General features: G+C 38.6%; 1 protein-coding gene across 5 annotated transcripts in view; it reads right to left on the reverse strand.

The window, feature by feature from the left end:
• CTNND2 (catenin delta 2) overlaps positions 1 to 24,444 on the reverse strand; it is an 892,725-nt gene that overhangs the window by 538,345 nt on the left and 329,936 nt on the right. For all 5 annotated transcript variants that reach the window (XM_078066561.1, XM_078066564.1, XM_078066562.1 and 2 more), the window contains one exon: positions 23,630 to 23,742. In XM_078066561.1, the coding sequence (XP_077922687.1) occupies positions 23,630 to 23,742 (113 nt within the window). The remainder of the gene's footprint in view (positions 1 to 23,629; positions 23,743 to 24,444) is intronic.

Genomic DNA, 24,444 nt, shown 5'->3' on the forward strand with positions numbered 1-24,444 from the left:
TCTTTTATTTTTATTTATTTATTTTTTTAAGATTTTATTTATTTATTTGAGAGAGAGAATGAGATAGAGAGAGCATGAGAGGGGGAAGGGTCAGAGGGAGAAACAGACTCCCTGCTGAGCAGGGAGCCCGATGCGGGACTCGATCCCGGGACTCCAGGATCATGACCTGAGCCGAAGGCAGTCGCTTAACCAACTGAGCCACCCAGGCGCCCTAAAAGACTCTTTTAACCAAAAGAATTTAAAGACCTTTGAACTATAAACCAAACTTTCATTAAGCTACTAAGCAACTACTAGAGAATCCACCTTGCCAGGTACTGAAAATACATGAATAACACAGACATAGTCCTTGGTCTGTAGAGTCTATGGAGATTACTGGTGTGGTGTGGTGTGGTGGTGGTGGTGGTGTGTGTGTGTGTGTGTGTTTGTGTGTGTGGTATGTGGCACGTCATGTGTGTTCTATGTGCATATATGAGTTGAGGTGAGTAGTCCACAGAGAACAGAACAATTTTAAAAATGTTATGAAATTGGTTAAATTAAAGGGAAGAAAAGTAAACGTGTATAAAAATATTTCATTCTATCATTTCAAATAATTTCTAGAGTCTCACAATAGCAAAAAAAATCAAGAAGGGGCTTGAGGAAAATGGATATCTAGCTCAAGAAATAAACTTCAAGCAATATTTCACAATATAAATTTTTAGGTTATCATGAAAGAGTCTGATGCTGAAGCAAAAGATTTCCTCCAACCACCCAAGGTTTGCTTTTTTCTCCACTGATAAGAAAAAAATGGAAGGGGGATGGAAAAGCATTTGAAGTAGTCATTTTGCATGAAAGGAGTATGCAATTCGGAAGAAAAGAGGAAATTATGCTAGCAATTAATGCCTCTTTATGAAATGATAAGGCAATTAGTAGAAACTTTTAACACCAGCCACTAGTGTTTACAAGAAGTGGCAGCCCCAGGGGGCTGAGAAGAGGAAAGGCGGAAATCCAAGTTCACAAAGACACTTGGAGCTAAGAGGAGTCAAGAAGAGCTCATGTTCACATGCATAAGAGGTCACCAAGTATCTTTTCTAAAAATACTGAATTTACATTAATTTTTGCATCAAATGTAAGACTTTTAATGCCTACATGGATAAGCATCTTTAATAGGAAACACATGATAGGGTGTGCTCTTATTTCTGAGTCATCAGTTAATGGCCTTATAAAATAAATCACACTCAGGGTAGGTCCCAGTGGGACTTGGCCTTGATGACTCCTTCCGCCTGGGGTAGGACTCCGTAGTCCAAAGCTGCCCCAGGGAAAACACGTTTTCCCAGCAGATCCATCGGGAATCGTGTGCAAAAGCCAGTGGAACCTAAGGTGGTGAGCACTCTTCGGCCTTGATCACACCACAGAAGTCCAGCTGGAGCCAGGAGGCAGAGAAGCACAGTCCCAATTAAACCCTGACACCCAGCACAACTCCCCTCTCCCTGGTGGCCATGAACTCTACTGAGCAAAGGCCTCACCTTCCAACATCAACACCCTCACCAAGGTAGCTCTACTACATTGGCTTCATGGAGACATTAGTATTATCAATGGCAGCTTCTCTCAAACTCTGCTGTGTGTTCAAATTGCCCCAGATTTGAAACTCTATGGATCTAACAAGCTTCCAAGGAATGATATTCCTGGGCCTGGCACCTCCATTTGAGAAGTAAGCGTTTAGCAATCTGGACTGTAGGGCGGGGAGGTTTGCACATCCTTATGGAGAACCCCAGGATTCATACCATTAGCAAGAATAAATGCATCCACAGCATGCTGGTTTCAGCACAGCAGAGAATTTTACAGGATCCTCTCCCTTAGCACCGTGCTCCAAATCAACAGCCACCCTTTTTTCTCAAATGGCAGGAATGCAAAAACAGCCTTTCTTTCCATCCACTTTCCCATTGTTTCCAGTTTGCAAACGATTTCATCTTCCTTAACTAATTCGATGAGTATGGAACATCTTTGGAAAAATTGAAAATCCCAAGATTTTTGCATATAACTGTGGACATCCACAGTTTCCCCAGTTTTTGGTAGGTACTTGAGTCCCATTCGCTTAGAGATTTGGGTAACAGTGTATCTCATAGGATAGGAGGCAGAGATCCCAGGGCTGGTTCTCTGCCACGGGTTCTAACAACATCGATTTAAAATCTGAGTCTCAGGCTCCTTGTGCAAAAATGGGAGTGATACCTCCCTCTTTAGAAGGTCATTATCAGAATAAAATGAATTGAAGTATGGGGACCTGCTTGTGAGCTAAATATTATAAGAAACTCATAAGCTAGCTTTTCCTCAAAGACTTCTGTGACAACCGGTTCTCTCTGTTCTTTTGTTATTGAATCAAATAATAATAATAATTATTATTATTATTATTAACAACTACATTTACTTCTTAGAGAACATTAATTAATTTGCACTAATTTAAAATGCAAAAGGAATTCTAATAAATGATTCACTAAACTATACTGTCTTGTCCAAGAACCGGCCCACAATATGGTATAAAATGTGCTTCCAAGTGCCCCAAATATTGTATAACACCCTCGAGTGTGTATGTCTGCATTATGGTATGTTTTCTTCTCAAATTTGTTTGTTTCCTATACATATTTTTCCCTATAGGTAGCATCATGCTGAGTGTGAAATTTTTTGCCCTGCTTTCTTTATTCTCCATTATAACATGAGCGTTTTCTACATGTGTAATTTTGTGAGAAGCAGCTTTTTTCCTTGTTTATTCCTTGAGTATTCATAGATTGAAAGAAAACGAAAAGCATTACTGTGTCTGTAATCTCAGAGACTACTATAAAAATGATATTTCCATGCTTGACACATCTCAGAAAAATGTAATTGGTGACATATGAAAAATGTGGAGTGGGAAAATTACACAATTAGTAAAATATATAAAAGGGTTGACTTACAAATACATTTTTCTCCAGGTATTATAAGCAATGAGCTCTGGACCTCCATTCCTGGGTCCAAATGCCAGGTCTGCTACTTACTGGTTAGGTAACTTAGGAAAGCATCCTGCACTCTGTGACCTTCCATTTCTCCATCGTTATGTAAAATGGGGCTAACACAGAACCTTCCGGATGGTCTTGCTGTAAGAATGAAATGCAATCCTGTATGTAAAATTCTTCAAGAGCCCTTGATACATAGTACGCACTCTTATAATAAATATCAGCCCTTATTATTTCAAAACATATTTAATAATTTAAAGGAGTGGTTCTCGGGGCGCCTGGCTGGCTCAGTTGTTAAGCGTCTGCCTTCAGCTCAGGTCATGATCCCAGGGTCCTGGGATGGAGCTCCACAAGGGCTCCCTGCTCCGCGGGAAGCCTGCTTCTCCCTCTCCCACTCCCCCTGCTTGTGTTCCTGCTCTCGCTCTCTGTCAAATAAATAACATCTTGGGGAAAAAAAAAAAAAGGAGTGGTTCTCAAACTGGCTCCCAGACCCACAGTATTGGCATCATCTGGGAACTTAGAAATATGGATTCTTGGACTTGATCTGAGATCCACTGAATCAGAAACAGAAGGGTGGGAGGGGCTATCAGTCTTTAATCAGCTCTCCAGGTCATTCTGCTGCAGTCTCAAGATTGCAAACCACTCGGATAAAGGCAAAAGAAATCATTGGCCCTTTTAAATGATACGAATTTCCAATGGTTTTCTGGCTTTGTTTTAGGCATTAATTATAATATTTGAGGTGGTGAAGGAAAGGCTGGTTAAAAGCTATAAAGCACTACTTTGGGATGACCCAATTATCTGTAATGTTAGTTCATGATCTTTATGATACTTAGGCATTATAAAACAAAATTTGTCCTTAGATTAAGTATCTAAAAAATAATGCTGAAATTATCCTTTTTGGTGTAACTCTATATAAAATTAAGAGCAAATATTGGCACTAAAAATTTTATTTTAATCAGAAAACATTATGGGTTGAATAGAACTTATATACATTGTACAACTCATAGTGTTGAAAATCTATTGGTTCTCAGATATTATATGATTCTTTTGAGTTGGGCATTAGCATCCTACAGAGTAAATAGCTACCCTAAAAATGTTATTTCCTTTCTATTCTGTTATGACATGGAAGAAGGAAAGTAATGACCAAGTGATAATATTTACACTTAGGTTAGGGGAATGGACACTCCCTTACAAGGGGGGGATTCAGAAGGAGGTACTCTTCCCAAGAGCAAGAACAAGGGTGGGATATATACTTAAAGCATAGTATTAGCTTTAGTAAACAGGATTATGGAAAGCGTATCTTCCAACATAAAACATCCTACATAAAAATAAAGAAAAAGCAAACTTTAAAATACATATTCATAAGCTTTAAAACATATTTCTTCATTACATTCTCCTGGAAAATAATATTATAGAGTGTCAGATAAGAAGTGCTACTATTGAGCTCATTAATCGCCAACTTAAGATTCTCTATATTCATCCATTATATTCCTAGAATGTTCTAAAGCAACTCAAGAGCCCACCTACCATTTGGACTGAATCCAAAGAAACTCTTCCTGCATGAGAACCATTTCGGAGTAGATTACCCATTCTTGTTCTGGTTTATTCCAAGTAGCAAATTAGCAGCGGGTCCAGAAACCCATTCCTTCCCTGGGATTAGCCGACTGACCACTAATTCTACTGCTTGTTGAGCTCAACAAGCAGTAGAATTGTCTCCAATTATATTAGAATCCCTTAGAAGTCAGGATTTTAATCTAACAGGGAAAGGAATAAAAATGCCCTGGATCTTTGCAGGGCACTCAGCAAAGCATATAAATTATGCCTATTGTGTAATAATTTGCCATGGACAAGCAATGCTCATCCAACTTAAACTCCTTCCAACACTTTTATCAACTTAATAGTTGGCTCATTTAACCAAAGGCCACTAGCCTTATTAGTATTCTTCGCATATCAAAGGAAGGAATGCTGTATAAACAGGGCAAAGAGATTTATTACAATAATTTTTTCCCTGATCTTAATTTCAAAGATTAATCACTGCTATTAATGGTGCTGCTTCTGCTATTTTCCTAACACTTTCTGGATGTGAAGAAAACCAGTCATGTGGCAGTTGAGCAACATTATTCTATATATTCTATCTTTACTCTGTGCCATTCTACTTGAGATATAGACACTTAATGAAGAGAAATGTAAGTAATCTATTTCTTGGTGTCTTGTTAGTTACATTTTGTGAAAAGTCTTTCCTAATCAGTGTGGCTGGGAACACTTAGGCCTGCGCATTCTGTTTTGTAGAGCTCTCCAAAAATTCACAGGATGTTATCTTTAATGACAAAGCTCTCAGAAATAATCCTCAATAGTTTTCCAGGAGGCTAATCGGGTTTTTACCTGGCTGTCTATAATGTCAGCTAAATGGAATCCAAAAGTCAGAAATAATTCTTATAGGAATGATGTGTAGCATGTACACATCGTTTTTTTAAGCGCCAAAGTTATTATTAAGATTTAAAATTAAATCTTAAAAAAAGGGGGCGCGTGGGTGGCTCAGTCATTAAGCATCTGCCTTCGGCTCAGGTCATGATCCCAGGGTCCTGGGATCGAGTCCCGCGTCGGGCTCCCTGCTCGGCGGGAAGCCTGCTTCTCCCTCTCCCTCTCCCCCTGCTTGTGTTCCCTCTCTCGCTGTGTCTCTCTGTGTCAAATAAATAAATAAAATCTTTTAAAAAAGATTAATTAAAATTATTGTTATTAACATTAATTGTTGCTTCCTGGATGCAGACTTCAGTGCAGATGTATACTTCAGGTCAGTTCAACTCCCAAGAGTCCAGTGCCCCTTGGTGTCCTCTGCTCAGGTTGTGGGGGGATTCCAAGACGGGAATGTTAGGGTTCCTGCTCTCCAGGTGCGCACCAGGGCAGACGTGAGATGCGAGATTCGTCAAACATTGTGGACCTGTGAAGGCTGTTCTTTGACGTGGACGTTACTCTGGCTGACTGCAGAGTGCACCCACGCTTGAGTCCTTACCCCTTCCTGGTCACCGCTGCCTTGGGAAAGAGGCCGAGCCCGTGTTCTGCCTTAACTGGTCCAGTTCTGTAAGTCCTTCCCACACTCCTGGCAGCGGCAGGCAAGCAGCCCTAAGGAAGCACTGTCTCCATCCTCTTCTGACCACCTCTTTTAACTTGTCCTTTACAAGTATCTTGGTGATATGTGAGTCACTCTGTGCTGTTGCTGTTTGGGGGACCATCAGTATAGACTCACGGTCTAGACAAACAAGGCATTCAGTTGCAAGAATGGCCTCCCTGTAATGCTGAAAAAATCAGCAAGCCATGGATGATGCCAATGGCCGGTGGAATTCACAGCCCTTCTCCAGCCAATCCTATCGCATCAATGTCTGCAGGGACATTCCCGACACTGGAACTTGCTAGTCTCTCAACCGAGATCATTCTCTCATAGACCGAACTGTGTGAAATTGTTATGGCTGCAGGTCAAGTGGCTGGTTAATAGCAATTTCATATGTTCGACCTAATATTGCTCCAAATCTTCTCCCTATATAACATGGCTCCACTTTACAATGAACTGCTTTCCATGTCTGCAGTGCTGCCACTCACTTTAGCTACAAGAAATTTCTCCCTCGGCCAAAGTCCCTTTTCAGGACCTTTTTCGCCAGCATAGCTCTTTAGGACTCATACCTCACCATCAGGCTGTAGAGTGTAGGTCCTCCTTAGGGCTGCACCCCTTCCCCTTCAGCTTTGTACCTTACAGATCCCCTTGCTCCTTGTAAGTAAGTGCTTTATAATTATTTGCAAGAGTCACTGAGAATCTCAGAAGAGAAGAAAACGATTATGACCCAGACCTGCAGTCATAATGCCCATGTTCAAATCCCAATGTAATTCTTTCCTACTGGTTTACCCCTACCTGCAAATGGAAATAATAATACCTAATACTTGCCTCACAGTTTGGTATGAGAATGAAATAAGTTAACAGTACGTGCTCAGAACAGGCAAGGGTTGAATGGATACAAGTTACTATTATTATTATTATTGCTATTATTTCAAAATGACAAATGCTGCAAAGAGTTTCTTGCAGACCCAGGGTCTAGCCCTTTTATGGGGATACCGAGAGCTCTATCACAAAACAAGAAGCTGCTGGTCTGATCTGAAGCCAATGCGCACAGCAGTGATGTCATCAACGAAAGGGTGAGGCTGCTTTAGAACAAGAGCAGGGGCCCATGTCGCCGGCTGCACGTGGATTCAGCTGGGGCACCCCCAAATCTATGGATCCCTAGGCTCCTTCCCAGACCAATGAAGTCAGACTCCCTGAGGTTGGGGCCCCGGCATCAGTGTTTTTAAAAGCTTCCCAGGTGATTCTAATAGCACAGCCAGGCCTGAGAACCGCTAACATAAAATACTCCTGGGCCACACTTAACTATAATTTGCAGTCATCTGGGCTAATGGTAAATAACCATAAATAAAAGTTATTCAAAGTAGAAGTTCTTTCCCAAGGTTGTCACGCCTAATCAGGAAAGTATCACAATTCCTGTTTCTTTTATTCCCTCAAATCTTGGCCACCACCATGAAAGGACATCAAGGAATAGGACACATTTGCCAAATTAAACTTAGCGAATGAAACTTCATGACTAGAGTTTAGGGGCCAGGGAAAAAGTGTAGCTAAGCTTCTAGCCTTAGAGAATTACAAACATGTTTACACTTTTCTAGAAAGAGCTAGAAATAAGGGGCAGGAAATGCATATACCTCCTCTGTGCTCTGGGGCTACAAGCAGGTACTGCGAGTAAGTGGAATCAACTTTTGATGACTTTGAAAACTATTCAGGGACAGCACCAAATGGGCAGGGTCCTCTTTTCATTTTCTATGTAGATTAAGTCTGTACACATTCCAGTCTTGTAAAAATGCTTCTTTATGTTGAAATATAAAGGAGTTGATGAGAAAGGTGATGAGATGTGCTTTCTTCTCAAGGTAAGTGCTCTCCACATATATAAGCATTCTCTGATGTAAAGAAGACAGAGCGGTCCAGTGGGGTTTACGGCAGAAGGTATTTCTTTTAACGGAATACTTATAACTAAAATCCAGCTCTCTGTTACTTGTACAATTCATGTTTGTAATAACTAAAGAGTTTGAGGATTTGTTATTGTCCCATCTTGCTTTGTTTTATTTTGTTGTGTTTTACTCATTCGCTGATAAAATGATGGATGATGTCAACAAATTCCATTTGAAGCCACAGGTTGGAATGAAGCAATCAAAACAAGTATGGCACACATGCTTGATCAGTTCAATCTAAACATAAAGGAGAACTGTGAGCATTACAAAACAGAAGCATCCTTACTCATGAGTGTTTAATGCCATGTTTTTATTATGCATGCTGCTCTCTCCAAACTTGGGCGATAATTTGGTTTGAGGTGGTCTTAAGTCAATAGGGGTTCCCACACTTGGCAGAGGAAATGACACACCTTCCTCAGAAGACCACACTTTAACCTCTGACTTTAAATAAGTCCCACTCTAGAGCTGCCAGGAACATAAATCCACAATCAGAAGTCTCAGACTCAAGAGAAAATAAGTCCCCATCAGCCAGATTCATTGGAAACACTAAGCAGAATACAATTCACAAAGAACGAAGATAATGGAATTGTCAGATTCAGAATATAATTAAACAGGCATGTTTAATACATTTAAAGATATAAAGGGGACTTTGAAATTAAACCTTAGAAGAGATCATCTAATAGTCCAAGACAAATTTGAGTAAGAACAAACTGAACTTATAGAAGTGATCATATAGCTTAAATTAGCATATTAGAATAGACTACTAGAACTCTCATATGTTGATAGGATCAGAAATGGTACAACTACTTTGGAAATAGTTTGGCATTCTCTTGAAAAGTAAAATATACAACTGCTCTAGGACCCAACCGTTCCACATGTATTTACCCAAATGAAAAGAAAGTATATGTCATACAAAGACTTGTATATAAGAATTGTTCATAGCAGCTTCATTTGTAAATAGCAAAAACTGTAAACAATCCAAATGTCCAGCAACAGGTGAATGAATACACAATGGTGACATATTCATACAAAGGGATAATACTCAGCAACAAAAAGGAAAGCAGTATTGGTAACCATAACAGTTAAAATTTAATAGTTCTTTACAATGAAACACTTAGTAAATTAGGAATTAAAAGGAATGACCTTTGATAGATAAAATGAGTCTATTAAGAAAAACTACATTAAACACAGAAGAACACAGCAATTTCATTCATAGCTATATACCCAAGAGAAATTTAAAAAAACCTATGTGCACCTAAAAACTTGAACATGAATGTTCATAGCAGCACCATTCATAATATTCCCACCAAATAGGAAGTGATCTAAATGTCCAACAACTGATTAATGAATAAATAAAGTGTGCTATACCCATACAATTGACTCTTCTTGGGCAATAAAAAAAAGAAGTACTGATACATGGTACAGCATGGGTGAACTTTGACAGTATTATGCTAACTAAAAGCACCAATCATAAAAGATTTCATATTGCATGATTCTATTTATATGGCATGTCCAGAAAAGGTAAATACGTAAAGCTGGGGAGCTTTGGGGGCTGATGAAAACATTCAAAAACTGATTGTGGCAATGGTTGCAAGACTATAAATATCCTAAAGCCATGAAATCTTACACTTCAAATGAGTGAATTGAGTGGTATATGGATTATATCTCAATAAAGTTGTTATTTTAAAAAGCCCTGCAGCAGTTCTTATTGTGATAGAGATTAAAGGAATCCCATTAAATGAAAAAGGCTGCCTACTCTCCCCCACTTCTTACCAGTACAAAAAGAAAACAAAACAAAGTGAAAGAAGATTTTAAAAGAAGACAGAATATAGTAATCGTCAAAGATTACTCATATAAAAACCCTCAAGGAATCTACAAACAAATTACATTAGTAGTTAAAAGACTTTTTTGAGTTTTCTCAGTATTCGATCAGTATATAAAAATCAATTGCACATCCATATAAAAAAGAAACTCTTAGCAGATGCACCCTATAAAAAAAGATAATGTTTCCAAGAGTGACAAGAACTCTAAAGAGCCTAAGAATGAATGAAATAAAGAAGAGTGCGAGGCCTTTAAGAAGACATGCATGAACATCATCGAAACGTGGTAAATAAAACGGACTGACATCAAGTTCACGGACAGGAAGACTCAAAATAATAAAGCTGTAATTCTCCCCCAACTTCCCAGAAGTAGACCATATATATGTGAAGATTTGGCACATGATAGAGATGACACAGTAAGTTATGGGGCAAATGACATTCTATTCAATAGCTGGTATTGAGACAATCAGTTATTTACATGGAAAAAAAGAAAATCAAATTTCTACCTTCTGTTATGTCAAAAAGAATCAGCTACAAAGGAATTAAAGGCTTTAATGTGAAAAGGTATAATTTTATAATTATTAAAACACAGGAAATTATTTTAATGTTGTTTTAGCAGGTAAGATTCCTTAAACAAGATTCCAAAAAGCATGAGTCCTAAAACACAGTGATCAACCTAACAACACTAAGTAAAAGCCCTTCTGTTCACCAGAGGACACCAGAAGGAAGTGAAAAAACACAATGCGGGAGAACTTGGTTGTAACACATTCAAGTAACACAAGATTAATTTCTCAATATATTGAGAATTAAAATAACTAAGAAAAAGGAAAACCACCATTAGAATAATGTGCAAAAGACATGGATATACATTTAATGGGAGAATAAACATGAAAGCTAATAAATGTGTAAAAAGTTCTATCAGTGCAGAAGTCAGGAAGATGCAAACTTCAAACCCACCAGATCTGCAACAACAGGACAAAGAAAAACATGGAAATAGCAAGTTTTGCTGAGTAAATAGAGCAATGGAGCATTTGTTGCTGATGGGAATGTACTTTGGCACAGCTTCTCAAAGCTCTCGGGCACTACAGAGGAATCTGAAGATGTTCAAATCCTACAAGTCACCCACAGCTCTCTGAGCATGCCCAGGAGAAACACTTGCATCCTCACACTAGGAGTCCATATAATTATGTACCAAGCCATATGTTTCTAAAAGCAAAACCCGCAAACTCTACAAATGTTCTCCTCAAGAGAAAGGATAAATGAATTATGGCACAATCATATGATGAATTAGGAGGTATCAGTGAAAACAGTGTATAAATCACAAGCACCCATATCAACATGGATAAATCTGAACAACAGTTGAGTAAAAAAAGGCAAGTTGCAAAAAACACATAATATACTTATGGAAGAATCAAAAACAAGCAAGCTAAATAATATTTTGCATATTTGGATGCATACACATGGGAAAATATAAAGAAATCCAAGGGAATGAATAAACACAAAATTCAGTCAAGTGCTTCTCTCTGAGATAGTGAGAGAGGTAATAAAGGAAGAGACAAGAAGAGTCTCCATCAACTATTGGTCAATTTCTATGAGAGAAATTGTGGCATTCTTTAAGTCATGCACATAAAAATACCACATATTCTCCAACTGTATATATCATATATTTCATTATACCCATATACGCCACTATCTTGAAATACAAGATTCTAAGTATTATTCTCCCCAATTTACATATAGATAAATGGAGCATCTAGAGGACATTTCCCAATGTCACATGGGTCGCAATATGCAGAGCTGAGATCCAAATCCAACACTTACTGGTTCCAAACTCCATGGCGTGAACCACCACCCTATGCCACGCTTAAATTAGAGCTTCAATGTTTGTTGGGCATTTATTAAATGACAGGAACACATGAGTTTCAAAAGACAGAATGAAACTCTTTACCTTAAATGAAGAGTGTCAAAACGACAGGGTCTCAACAGGTGGATCCCATCATTCACACATTAGAGAGAAAAGGTTAATTGCTAAATTTTGAGTAAAGATGGCAGTCAATTCCTTAGACAGATCTTTTCAATAAAATCTTGCTGAGAGTTACATTCTCAAATAAGGGCATAAGACCAAGCAACAATGTGTGACAATTTTTAAACTTCCTCAGCTCTTGAGGTACTAACTACACAGATGTTTGAGAAGACGAGCTTATGAATGCAGCTTTCCTGTCAACAAATAGGCAACATCTTTGCTGCCCGCTGCTAACACAGCAATCCCTTAAATTTAAAATTCTATGATAGTGTCTCCTGGATAAAGGGGAATTAGAATACATTCACATTCCATGAAATAAAAAAATCAAAGATTCCTTGTTGAAAATGGGCAATGCTTGCAATAGAAGCTAAGCTCAGCGTTGGTTTAGCCTACCAAATGTTTACACTTAAAAAAAAATAATAGTAATTTCACAATTCTATTCTGTCTCCTTTGACACAAATGAGTCTGCAGAGCCTCCCAACTCTGACATCGCTATACATGCTCGTGACCTTGGACTACGTTTTGTGACTTCCCTCCTGGACACGTCATCTCTAACTCGTGCTGCTGTCCCAGCCTCCACAGGCTTCAACCCATTCTCCACGCAGCTGGTAGAACCAGAGAGTATGCCATCACTTCCTTGGACAAAGCTGTCTTTCATGTTCTAGTGACAACTCAACAAACCCAAAGTCGCTATCCTGACCTATATGACCACGCAGAGAATGGTCATGTCACTCTGCACCCTCATCCAACACCCGTCTACGCCATGGGTTCCCTATTCCAACCACACGGATTCCAAGTTCACACCCTTGTCCTCCTGACTTTGTACTTTATCTCTGAGCAGTGCCTTTATCCCATCTTATTTCCAGCCAATGTTTCCCATCCTTCCTACACTGTAAAATTATCCCCACTGCCACCTCCTGTTCTCTTCATAGCACCAACATATCTTATCATGTTTCACCTGCTTTTATGCCGCTCTCTGTATTTGAGAGTAAACCCCTGGAAGCCAGGAGCTTTGTCATATTCATATTTGAAGCACAAGGAGCGCCTACTAACCTGTTAGGCCCTTAGAATTACCCCATAAGCTTTTTTTTTTTTTTTTTTTTATGGAACCAATGATTATTTCTTAAAAGGCCCACTCCTCATGACCTCTCAGTGTGAGACACTCTGTTCTAGTTCCCTAGCTTCACCCTAGATTTTAGCCAAACTAGAAAACATTGAGAGCATCTGAGGCAGTTTATACATTATGAACGTACAAATTTCTTTTAGACTGTGATTTGCCAAATATAAAATCCATGCTTTGGCCTAACTGGAGCGTCTTATAATGAAAAAACTATTTACATGAATATACAGACATCTATCTGCCTTCCTCTGAATCACCAAATCTATCTGGCAACATCTTGCTATCCTCATTTCTTAACACGATCAGTTATTCAAGTTCACATAATGTTACCATCTTAAAATAGTCCGATGTGACTCACTGCCCACAGTGAAAGGTGCCCATGGGATGAAGAGCAAAGGAGCGAAGAGGAGGGAAAAACTCAATGTTTCTATTTTACAGGTGAGGAAACAGAGGTCCAGAAAGCCCAAACGACTTGCCCCAAGGCAACTCTTGAGTGTGTTGGTGCCAAGACCATTGATCTCCTCAAACACACACTACAACGTTTTTCCTGCTATCTCCTCACTGCCTTTCCATCCTAATAATTTGGACATACAATGTTCATGGTGTGCAGTGAGCTGCTGCCATCCCAGTGATGACCACGGAACTTCTTTCTTCTTAAGTGAATCGAACGCTCATTGTTATTTTGCCCCCTGAAATATCCCTGGTTGCCAATCCTCTGAAAAGAGCATGAACAAATATAAACAAAAAAAAGTTGGTAAAAGCTCTTGAACACTCAGCATCTGAGCAAAGGCAGAAGGACCCAGCAATGCCTTCGTCAATGGGCACTTCTACTTCTCATTGTATTTACACAACCAGAGAAAGTAATGAGCTTGCATATTTTGGTCAATGCATTCATCTCTTGCTGCTCCTGGTCTGAAAATTATCCATTCAAAGAGCCACTGGCTTCTAGGTCTTAACTTATTGAACATTTCCTGCCACACGTGTTACCACTGCATTAGTGCTCTTCATTTTACAACCACACAATATCCAAAGAGAGACATAGTAAGGTGTGCCATGTGAAACGTGTCTTCCACTCCATCATGTCAACCTCTGTGTGGCTGTCTAGTCTATAAAATGAAGGAGACAAATGTGGTGCTACCCTGACACGTCGCTTTAGCCCATCCTGAGAGGAACCATTCTATTAGCTTTGGTAGAAAAATTCGGAAAGAGACTCAACAAAAAGATTATGTGTTTATTCATCAAGAGGGAAAAATATATAGGATTTGCTAGTGACGATGTGCGAGGTGATGTGTGCTTTACTTACATGTCTCATTTAACCTTCCCAAAATTACAGAAAAGCATTAGCCCCACTACTACAGATTTTTTAAAAAGTGAAATTCAGGGAAATTAGCAAACCCAGGCAATATCTAAAAACACAATGATGAAATATAGCTCTCACCTATGAAACTACCAATTGCACCTTTCAGATCCATGAGTTAAAAAAATGCTAAGGATGACAGAAAATACAAAGAATATTCTAGACTAAATTTATAAAGATTTTCAGTTCTATACCAATCAGAATTTTTTTTTTTTAATTTTTTTTTTTTTTAAAGATTTTATTTATTTATTTGACAGAGAGAGACACAGTGAGAGAGGGAACACAAGCAGGGGGAGCGGGAGAGAGAGAAGCAGGCTTCCCGCTGAGCAGGGAGCCCGATGCGGGACTCGATCCCAGGACACTGGGATCATGACCTGAGCCGAAGGCAGACGCTTAACGACTGAGCCACCCAGGCGCCCCCCAATCAGAATTTTAAATTTTAAAATTAGTTAGTTTTCCCAAAACATCTTTTACAGTGCAAAGCCTCTAAATACAATTTGGTATATTGTTTTTGTTTTATTTTTTTAAAAGATTTTATTTATTTGAGAGGGAGAGAGAGAGCATGGGTGGGGGGAAGGGCAGAGGGAGAGGCAGAAGCAGAGTCCCCACTGAGCAGGGAGCCCAACCCCAGGACCCCAGGACCCCAGGATCATGACCTAATCCAAAGCCAGATGCTTAACCAACTGAGCCACCCAGGCGCTCCTGGTATATTGTTTTTAGGTGTAAAGTTAATATTAGTTTTTCAGTACGTCATTTTGGAAAGAAGTCAGGCTTCAAAACTGATTAGAAAGTGTTAAATATGGTAGTTGCTGTAAGAAATATAGTAAATAATTACAAATATTATGTACTGAACCGTTTTTAGGACCTACGTCAAATCCTCAGGATAGCTATTTGCTATTCTACAGAAATCTAGAAAACCGTGTTTAATATGTGCTATAGACTGAATGTTTGTGTCCCTCCCAATTTCATGTTTTATGTTGAAATCTAATCCTCTCCGTGATGGTATTTGGAGGTGGGGCCTCTGGGATGTGATTAGGTTATGAGGGTGGAGCTTTCATGAATGGAATTCCTGCCTTTATAAAGGAGGCCTCAGAGAGCTCCCCCACCCCTTACGCCAAATAAGGACACAGCACAAAGAAAGCTGCCTGTGAACCAAGAGGCAAGTCCTATTCAGATACCAAATTTGCTAGTGCCCTTGACCTTGGATTTCCCAGCTCCAGAAGCATGAGAAATAAATTTATGTTGTTTGTAAGCTACTCAATCTATGGTATTCTGCTAGCGTAGCCTGAAAGACTAAGACTATATAACTGGCATTTTATAAACATAAATATTAGTATAATTTGTCCACTGGTAATTTGCAAGAGAATGCTGAACAGTCTGGATATAATTAAAAGCAATAATAACATATGCGATGAACACTCTTTACACCTCATTTCTGTAAGAATGAATCTCAAATATATTTCAAATGAAGGAATTCAAAATAGCTGTAATCACTGGGGTGGGGGTGGGGATAGAGAAAAAATGAGCACAAAATCCATCCGAAACGTTTGTATCACTAGCATGAAAATGGACTGGAGACATTTAGATAGCTATTTATAACATATGTAATTTACAATGTAATTTAAGACTGAATAACAGCAAGGTGTATTAACATGTGTACTTGGGGAATAAAGATACCTGGGTTTAAAAGTCAGTGCCTGGTCCTAACTGTTGGATGTTGGGAAAGCGAATTTCCCTCTCTGAATCTCAGTGTTGTTATCTACAAAATGACATAATAAAGACTTACCTCATACGGTTAACTCAAAGTAAATAGCATGATCTACATAAATCATTTCCATGCCTGGTCTATATAAATTGCTCAACAAATACTACCATTAATATTAATAAAGTTATCACTGTTACCATCATCTTCCTGAGATCAGAGTAAAAGGATGAGACTAAGTCAACCCTAACACCATGCCTAGCGTACATCAAACCAACGGGGCTCTAGAATACGGAGTACTGTTTTAATGTGAAAACTAACTAGAATGAATATTGAAATGTGATATTCTATGATATTCTGATCTGGTAAGGTCAGGATAATATAAACCATTTGATGTGTGATATATATGTATATATTCTGGAATATATAGAAATAGAAATCCTTATAATAGATTAATAAGACTGGTGCTTTTTCCAAAACAAGAGCAATGAAAATAAGAACAGTAAGAGAAATACGACATATCCACTCATTCATTTCTACATTCAGTACTGACTGACCAGTTATCACATGCTGGCCAAGACTTTGGCATATCCTCCTAGTCCCTGCCCTTCAGGAATTACTTAGAGGCTAGTACAGCACCTACTTCTACTTCTAGTGGCTGAGAAGGCGAGGAGGAGGTAGCAGCTTTAATCCACGTTGTAAATTGTCTTAAAGGATCAGGAATTCACAGGACACTAGAGTACTATCTAGAGGTGGCTCAGCACAGTGGACTTGGACTCTAGGCAAGATGGGAAAGGCTCAGAGAGCTGCCTCTTTAAACCAGCAACAACTATAAGTGTTCCCACTCTTTCTGGAGTAGAGACGTGAGCAGAAATGTGATGGTACTGCATGGAGGTGATTCTTGAGGGCCCAGAAAGTAGTCTAGAATATTCTTCTTAATTTATGTAGGAAAAAAAGAGACTATAATAGGAAATCCTAAAGGAATAATGTTAGCATTAAAAGGAAAGGCTAGGAAAATGGGGAAAAAATAGGTAAGAGGAAAGATGGTAGTACAGGGATTAAGAAAAGAACAAGAGTTCACAAAGGGACTTGAGAAAATTGGGAGCATTTTCGAGGTAGATTTCTGCTCTGGAATTTAGTTTGGAAGGAAACAGAGAAACACTTTTATTTTTTTTAAGAAATTAGCAATGAAAAAGAAAAACCTCAAAAATATGTCTATAGTCCCTGAATTTGTTTTTTTTTTTCTGTTTTTATATGAAGAAGACATTCTAAAAAAATTAGAAAATATCACTGCAATATTAATTCTGATTACCAACTCAATAAATTAAATGCCATGTTCAAATAAATCGCTAGGCTTTACTGGAGGAGTTGTACTTCAGCCATGTGAGAAATGCTTATTTCCTAGTCTGGAAACTAATAATAATGGTATTTAATGAAAAAATAAAATTCTAAAAATAAACAATTAAAACTGATTCAATATTATTATCCACCTCCCCCCCCCCCAAGCAAACATGTATTCACTAGCAGTAAGAATCTAGAATTCTATGGCTTTGAGTGATTTTTACCTTGGGCTAAATGACTTCATTTGGGAATGTGTGTATGTGTAGAAATATCTACATAATAAAAGAATTCATTTGTAAAACATTTTAAAGTAATTATTTAATTATTTAAGCTATGTGATTTCCAAAATGAAATACTTTGGCAAATTTATTCCTTCTTTATCTTAAAACAATAAATGTAACTACTTGTTTAAATATCATATCCTGCACGATAGTGAAAAAATGCACGTTTTACTCATAATTATATTCGTATGTGATTTATTTCCTTAAGAAAGTTTAGTGATCATGCTTTTAAATAAATATATTTCATTCTGACAAAAAGTATGTGACTACTTGACTGATGTTTCTTCACCTCTAACTAATTTAATCAGAAATCAGCATTTTCTCTAAAATAAGCCTGACTTCTTTGTAAGTGTGGACAAGATTTTTAGACTCCATTTATAGAATTGTTGGCATTTCAGCTCACAGAATTTAGTTAATAAAGAGAATGACCTTTGGTAACATGTACAACATTAATTCCTTTTGCATCTACTCTCCAAAAAATGGCAGGCTTTCGTGAAAACTTGTTTGCAAGAAATTCAAAAGTTCATCTGCGGGGAAGAGAGAGCATCTTCTTATATGCAGCAAGCAATTTTTATATATATTATGTTTGTCTTAAATATATATAACTCTAATCAGAGTCTTGGGTATCTATATTATAAAAATGGTGAGGCTAAAGATGATTCCTTTATTTGGTAGTCCTATTCCACAGTAAATAATGACCCTACTCCACATTCAAACACCTCTACTTCTTAGAATCAAAGCCCAGATTATTTTGACATGTGAATCCAAATGCATACATACATGCATACAAAATAAAATGGGCTATACACATTAAACTTTTGAATGAAATATTGATGTTAACAAAATAAGATTCATTTTTTCTAAAAACATTCATAGTTCAGCTTATTGTAATATATATCTAGCACAACCAATTGAAAAGCATTGTATACATTTTTCTATTACTGCATAACCGATTATCCCCAACTGAGCAGTTTAAAACAATGTCCTTTTTTTTTAACTAACAGTTTTGTAAGTTTTGTAAAATTCAGGTGTGTGGCATGGTTGGGTTCTCTGTTCAGGGTCATATAAGGTTATCATCTGAGTTTCTGTTGGCTACTTTCCTTTGTTGAGGTTCTAGGGAATAATCTGCTTCAAGTTCTCAGGCTATGAGCTGAATTCGACTCCTTTTGGTTATAGCACTGAGATCCTCTTCTTCTTGCTGACTGTCAGTCAGGTATCATTCTTAGCAGCTAGAAGCCATGTGCATTGCTAGTCACTTAGCTCCTCCATCTTTAAAACCCGTAATGGAGAATTTCTTACATGTCAAATCTCTCTAGCTTTGGATTTTTGACTTCCTTTGTTTCTGAGCTCTAGACCATTGTTATAAATCATCATCATCATCGTCATTATCATCATCATCATGGTTTCCAAGAGTCAGGTTTCTTTTAAGAAGAATCCGTAAGATAGGTCCAATTGTGATTTGAGCTCAAGATCTCTCCCATTGGGTCCCTGCTCCCCATCGGAATCAGCAATATGATTAGTCATCTATTTTGATGTCCTTAAATTTTCAGTAACACTCAAGAAAATCCCCACACATTCTTTGAGTGAAGGTTAAACATTCCGTGGCAGGGAAACTCCTAGAAGTGTCAATAGAGTCTCATCCCCAATGCTTTTTTAAGTTCTAATGACCCACAAGCAGGGGACACCTGGTCCAATTTGGACTGATCAAGAAGACATTCAGAAGGATGGGAGCCCTGGCCGGGTAACTGCATCCATAGGAGGAGGTGACCAAGTGAAAGAAGGTAGACATTCTAGATAGAAGAGATCACATGGTCAGAGCCCTGAGATGGGAAACAGTGGTGTGTTTATGGAAGTGGGAAAGAGTCCTTCAAGGACATGGTTCTGGTCTATGTATTATGCAGCTCAATCACACCCCACATGGGGAACAGATTTGGGCAGAATGCAGGCAGAAGGATGAGCCAGAATGTTGTTACTAGAGTCTGTGGAGAATATGGCAAGGGCATAGGCATATGCAAGTCCTCAGACCATGGGACTGAGAAGAGCAATGCATGGCCCCCAGCTTCATAGGGAATGGATGGCTCATGGGGCTGCCAGACCACGTTCATGGACGGGCCGAGAACTGAGGGACGGGCATGAGCCAAGTAATCACAGCTGGCCAGGGGGAGAGAGTGAGCTACTAGCAAGGGGAATCTGATCATGACCCTAAATAAAGGTCATCTGTATAAGTAATGTACCTGACTCAGGTCTGGCTGGTCTGAGGAATCAGGGAGAAAGGATGGAACCAAACTTTCTAGTGGGAAGGGAGCAGGTTCCAACAGCTTGGAAAGGACTGGGCTGGAAACAGTGAGGAAAACCAAGATAGGAAGGATATAAGGTACATGGTGGATCTAGAGTTGCAGTAAAAAGCACCAATAATTCCTCTGTAGAAGAATAATAACACTTAACAGCTCATTGATCTGAATTCTGGAAGCTTCAGTACCCATGTGGATGTTTAGCAAAGTCTGTGAAGAGCTGGAGAGATCACCACGTTCCCATTTGCAGCTACTTATGCCATGGCTGAAAGGATGCAGGAGCTGACGAGCTACAACAACAGATAGCTCCAGCCACCCCTTCTCCAGCTTCTCAGTGTCCTCACGTGTGTCCTTTGACTATTATAATGTTGACTATTACAAATGCATACGAATAGTTTTTCAAAGAGTTTCAACTGTCAATGTGATGACCAGGAAGAAGGTCTTAGGAATCAGATGGAGAATTCCCTATCATCAATAAAAGGCAGGGAAACACCAAACTCTATTTACTAGTCATTTTTACCACTTACATAAAAAGTCTGAAAGATACTTGATTTTGTTTTATTTCCTCTAAGAAGCTCTCTTACCCCTCCCTCGTATCCCTAAGTAGGAAACAACATCTACATTATCAAAGACTTCTTTACCTGTTCTCCTTTTTCAAAAAATTGTTTATATTCTATTTTTAAAATTTTTAAAAATATTCTTTTTGATGTGCTAACTAGGTTAGTCTACCGTGCTTAATAAAGACTTGAATTTCCAAAGGAACATTTCTGAAGCTGAGAAAACAACTAGGTTATGATAAAAAAAGGAACAGTGGAAGCTATGTATTAGACTTTCCTCCAGTGAATTATCAGTAAATTGCTCGTATTACTCAAGTGCAGATTCATACATTAGAGATTTCCAATATACAAAATAATCAGGCTTAATGAAAACTGACATTATATAGCTGTATAGCAAAGAGAAATAATTAGGTAGTGTCATCTGCACTTAACACTAGCATTTAGTACATTTTTTTACACAGGATTATTGATTGTGTATCACGGGCTGAGAGCCAGGGACACAGGATACAGTATAAAGAATCAGAAGTTGTCAGGCGATAATTTTTCTGTCTACTTCAGTAGTTCAACATGTGTTCCATTGAAGATACTTTGGACCTAAGAAAAGAAATCAATTCAATCAAATCAAATGAGGGAGGAGGAAAGTTTTTAAGAATTGAGAAGGCAGTCTCATAGATAACAACCTCTGAAATGCAGCCGGGCCTCACGGTAAGTGAGCAGGCTTGTCTGCCCTTCGGGGACAACATGGCCTCTCTGCCGGACTACTTTCTGTCACCACAGATCCCTCCGCTGGCACATAAGCCACACAGCCCCCACGCCCCGCCTACCATCAGATGTCACCGATCTTAGGACACTTTCTTCACGTTCGCAAGAGTAAGACCAGTTTCTTACAGGTCGGTCACTGGGTGAATCAGATTATCTGTTTCTGATCCACTCAGAAGTTGGGAATTGAGGCACAGGATACAACATGGTCCCCTAGACCTGTGCCTACGAGGGGCTGGGGAGGGGATGAAATGAAATAAAAGTTGTATAGTACGCAAAAATATCACACAGCAAAGTAGAAATATGAATTGAAAAGGTAATCTGATAAACAGTGAATCAGTGGGTTTCAAGGCAAAACAGATGTCAATTCAGTGGTGTGTATGGACCTAGGAAGCTGACAGTCTTAGCTTCTCGGGAAATAGCAAAAAAAACCCACCTTTAACCAAAAGTTCTTCAAATAAAAAAAAGAATCAGATGGGGGAAAAAAAAATGTATAATCTGTGCCTTGGAGTACAGAAGAATTCAAGACCCAATTTGCATACTATTTTTCTTCCAAAATGTGGTTGTAATTTTGTTATTATAAATTCTTAATACTTTTTCTTCAAAAAACAATTATGTTCAATTAGCCAACATATAATAAAGGAGGGCACTTGTGATGAGCACTAGGTGTTATATGTAAGTGATGAATCACTAATTCTACTCCTGAAACCAGTATATGTTAACTGACTAGAATTTAAATAAAAATGTGAAGGAAAAAAAAGCTCTTCAAATATGTACAACCACATGTACTGAATCAAATACACATTTCTAAACCTTATTTTTCTCCTTGCCTTAGTCTCACCATCTTCTTAGTCTCACCATCTTCAACTAGTCAACCTTCTGAAAACAATTTCATGTAAACACAATTCACTTTTTTTTTTTTTTGTCCTTTCTGCTTTGGTTAATTTGGGCGTTTGGCAAGTCTGTTTGAGGAATCACAATGTACCTATTTGCAGCTACTTATAACCTAGGTATTTGGATGCAGAGGTGGATATGCTTCCACAGGTCCAAAATAATGTTTTGCAATAGAAAGTGATATTCCATCCAAGTAAGCTAGCCTAACAAGAGTACAATGATATCCATGTAGATTTACCATTGTTAAAGAAAAAAAAAAAGAACAATGTTAAAAGACCGATGGCAAGTGACTGGAATAGGAAACATTCTGACTACAGATGTACTCTTACAATGATAAAGGATTTTAGAGCAATAGGTACAAGGACGTTTTAATTCTTTTGTCACAGCAGGTGGCTGTAGACTCCAGGAGGAGGAATCCCCGCCTGACTTCCATCTACAAGAGGCCATGTGACTGGTTTTCACCAACAGACTGTGCAATTGACAACGCAATTGACAATGAGGTCATCGGGGATGGCACAGCTCTTAAGAGAGAAGCTGGGTCCTATTAATAACCGTAGGAGGGAAAGCAGAGAAGCCGCCCCCTGACGACCATCCACTGCCTCTATCTGTTGAATGAATGAGACACAAACAGCTATTGTATTAAGTCACTGTAATGCTGGAGTTGACTTGACACAGCAACTGTTTCTTTAACTAAGACACCTCCCTAAAGAAGTAGAATCTCAGAAACACATTGTAGAACAAGATAACAGGGAGATACAATGCATTACTGAGAAATGGAAGTTGTCTTGTGTAACTTTGTTTCTTTCACACACACACATCACATACTCATATTCACACACACACATACACACACACACACACACACACACACACACATTTTTAAACATGAAAACATGGTCCTAGGTCGATAATTTATTTTGCGGTCAAGTGATTGTGTTTTGTTTTTAAACATTTCAGAACCTCAAACCAACCCCTAATTGAATAATTACTCTCTCTCTGAATTCGAAATATTTTTACACAGGAGGATTGCATGCGTGGTGGGTATCTGCAGTGCCATTTTGCAACTCAGCATCGTATGTTAGCAAACAAGACAGGTGACATCGAAATGTTCTCTCTTTCATTTCAGGAACCTGCAACTCTGGCTCATTTAGAAATAAAGAACCAAAGCAGAGAAGCAGCTTTGATATGGCATCTCCTGATTTCCGTGAGTTGACTCAATGCAAAGCCTTCCTTTGTGTAAAATTATGCATAATTTGCATTCGGGGCAGGTGTTAATTTTGTTAAAAAGAGTTTCAAGTACAAACCAGGCCATTTCGGATACCTTTTGAACATCTTAAATCAGATTGGTTACAATTCCCTTCCAACGTCTCAATGAATGTTCCAAATGCACTGCCAGGTTTGTAAGGAGAAGATAAACACCACGATTTACTTTCCCTGGCAGCTCCAAGCACAGAAGTGTAAGGAGGCAGTGTGCCCGGTACCTGATGCTGCTCATGCTGCCCGTCTCTGATCCAAGCTTGCATCGCTCCAGTTGGCTGGCGACGATCTGGCGTTCTGCCTCCAGCTCTCGGGTCAGTCTCTCAAACTGTAATTCCTGAGAGAAAGCCACCAAAAAGATTAATTCTATCATCTATTTGCAAAGTGGAATTTACATCAAAATGACACGCGATGGTCAACGGGAAAAAAATGCGATGTGCCAAGATGTCAAATTTGAAAAGCAGGGGATGTCGTGAAATCAAAGAAGGATTTGCAGTTCAGACAGACCTGAGTATGTACCATAGTCCTGGGGCCTGCTGGATGCAGGGCCTGTGTAAGTTATTTAATCTTTCTAAATATCAACTTCATCATATGTAAAATGGGTTGACAATACTTATTTCCTAAAGTCGGGGTGAGGACTCAATGGGACACTGACCATGAAAAATTAGCCTTGGCTATTGTTTGGCAGATGGCCAGCACCCAACGGATATTAAATTCTCCTGCCATTAAAATTGTACCATTCAGTAAAACGTTATAAGAAACAGTTTTTTTATCATGTGGAGTACTGTGTTTATTCCCTATCGGCCTTCTAGCTGCCTCTCTCTACTAATTCGAGCCTAACATTACTTATTACATATTGTAGACTGACAAGAAATAACGCTTAAACTTATACTTCTGTAGGCTTTAAATTCCAGCAGAACGGGAATGATACTGATCCTTTACAGCCTAATTACTAAGTGAATATCCTTTGAGATATTTGCTGTATCGCCTTAAAAAAAAAACCAAACCAATTAAACCAATGAAGAATGCTTCTACAAAT

This window comes from Halichoerus grypus, chromosome 2 (genome assembly GCF_964656455.1).
Source record: "Halichoerus grypus chromosome 2, mHalGry1.hap1.1, whole genome shotgun sequence".
Classification (NCBI taxonomy): Eukaryota; Metazoa; Chordata; class Mammalia; order Carnivora; family Phocidae; genus Halichoerus; species Halichoerus grypus.